The 966-nt window shown below is 53.4% G+C and overlaps 1 protein-coding gene across 1 annotated transcript in view; it reads right to left on the reverse strand.

Moving 5' to 3' along the window:
• Elk1 (ELK1, ETS transcription factor) overlaps positions 1 to 966 on the reverse strand; it is an 8,750-nt gene that overhangs the window by 4,535 nt on the left and 3,249 nt on the right. Inside the window, exons 2-4 of the mRNA XM_004633565.2 lie at positions 847 to 961; positions 178 to 279; positions 3 to 94 (exon numbers count right to left, since the gene is read on the reverse strand). Of these exons, the coding sequence (XP_004633622.1) occupies positions 3 to 94; positions 178 to 279; positions 847 to 961 (309 nt within the window). The remainder of the gene's footprint in view (positions 1 to 2; positions 95 to 177; positions 280 to 846; positions 962 to 966) is intronic.

The raw sequence follows: 966 nt of genomic DNA on the forward strand, positions 1-966 counted from the left end.
GCTTCTGGGGCCCTGGGGAGAGCACCACGGGGGTCGAGAGGCCATCCACGCTGATGGAAGGGATGTGCACATGGGCGCTGCCACTGGACGGAAACTGGGAGCAAAAACGGAGAAGTCACAGATGGAAGCCACACTAGTGTCTCTTACCCTCTCCAAGATGCGGGGAGGGGATCCTACCTGGAAGGAGAGTTTGGCCGGGCTACGGGGCGCGATGGGACTCAGCGTGCTCCAGAAGTGAATGCTGGGGGGCAGCGAGCTGGGCGTCAGCAGCACCGGGGTCTGCATGGAAAGGGTGGTCAGAACACATGTGAGCAGAAGGCTGGTATGGGAAGATGAAAGGAACTTGGCTAGCCCACTACCTTTCCCCTGACTTTCTACAGTCACTCCTCAAGTTTTTTTTGTTTTGTTACATTTACTCCTTAAATTCATAGATCAGTACTGTGACTACTAAAGCTATGTCCATGAAATTTCTCAAACTCTATGCACACCCCTTCCCAACTCCTTAGAGTTCATTTCCTGTTGCTGAGACTGCAATGGACAAGATACTCAACCAGACTTTACCCACAGGCTGCTTTCAAGCCTCCCAAGTTACTATCCCAATAGCTGCGGGTCTATGCAAATCCTGAAGCATAGCCTCTAGGCCTCTTACTCCCATTTCTACAAAATCCCAGACGTGCCTTTCCTAAAGTGCCACCCCATCCAAGCCTCAGCACAGTCATTTACCCCAGAAGGTTCTACCCTCTTCAGAGATAACCACATTCACCCTAGGATGGTGGATGCCAGTTACCCACTCTCTGCCAATCCCATCCCTCTGGGCTACCAGCCACATCCTTCTACAGGGCTCACCAATGTATGTGTAGGTAACAGGGATGGTGTCAGTGCTGGCCCCGGTGCCTGCAGACCAGAGCCAGTTCCTGATCCTGGAGTCCGTTCAGGTCCTGGCCCACCCAGCAGGCTTGGGCTGAG

The sequence above is a fragment of the Octodon degus genome, unplaced genomic scaffold, assembly GCF_000260255.1.
Source record: "Octodon degus isolate 3935 unplaced genomic scaffold, OctDeg1.0 scaffold00055, whole genome shotgun sequence".
Taxonomy (NCBI): Eukaryota; Metazoa; Chordata; class Mammalia; order Rodentia; family Octodontidae; genus Octodon; species Octodon degus.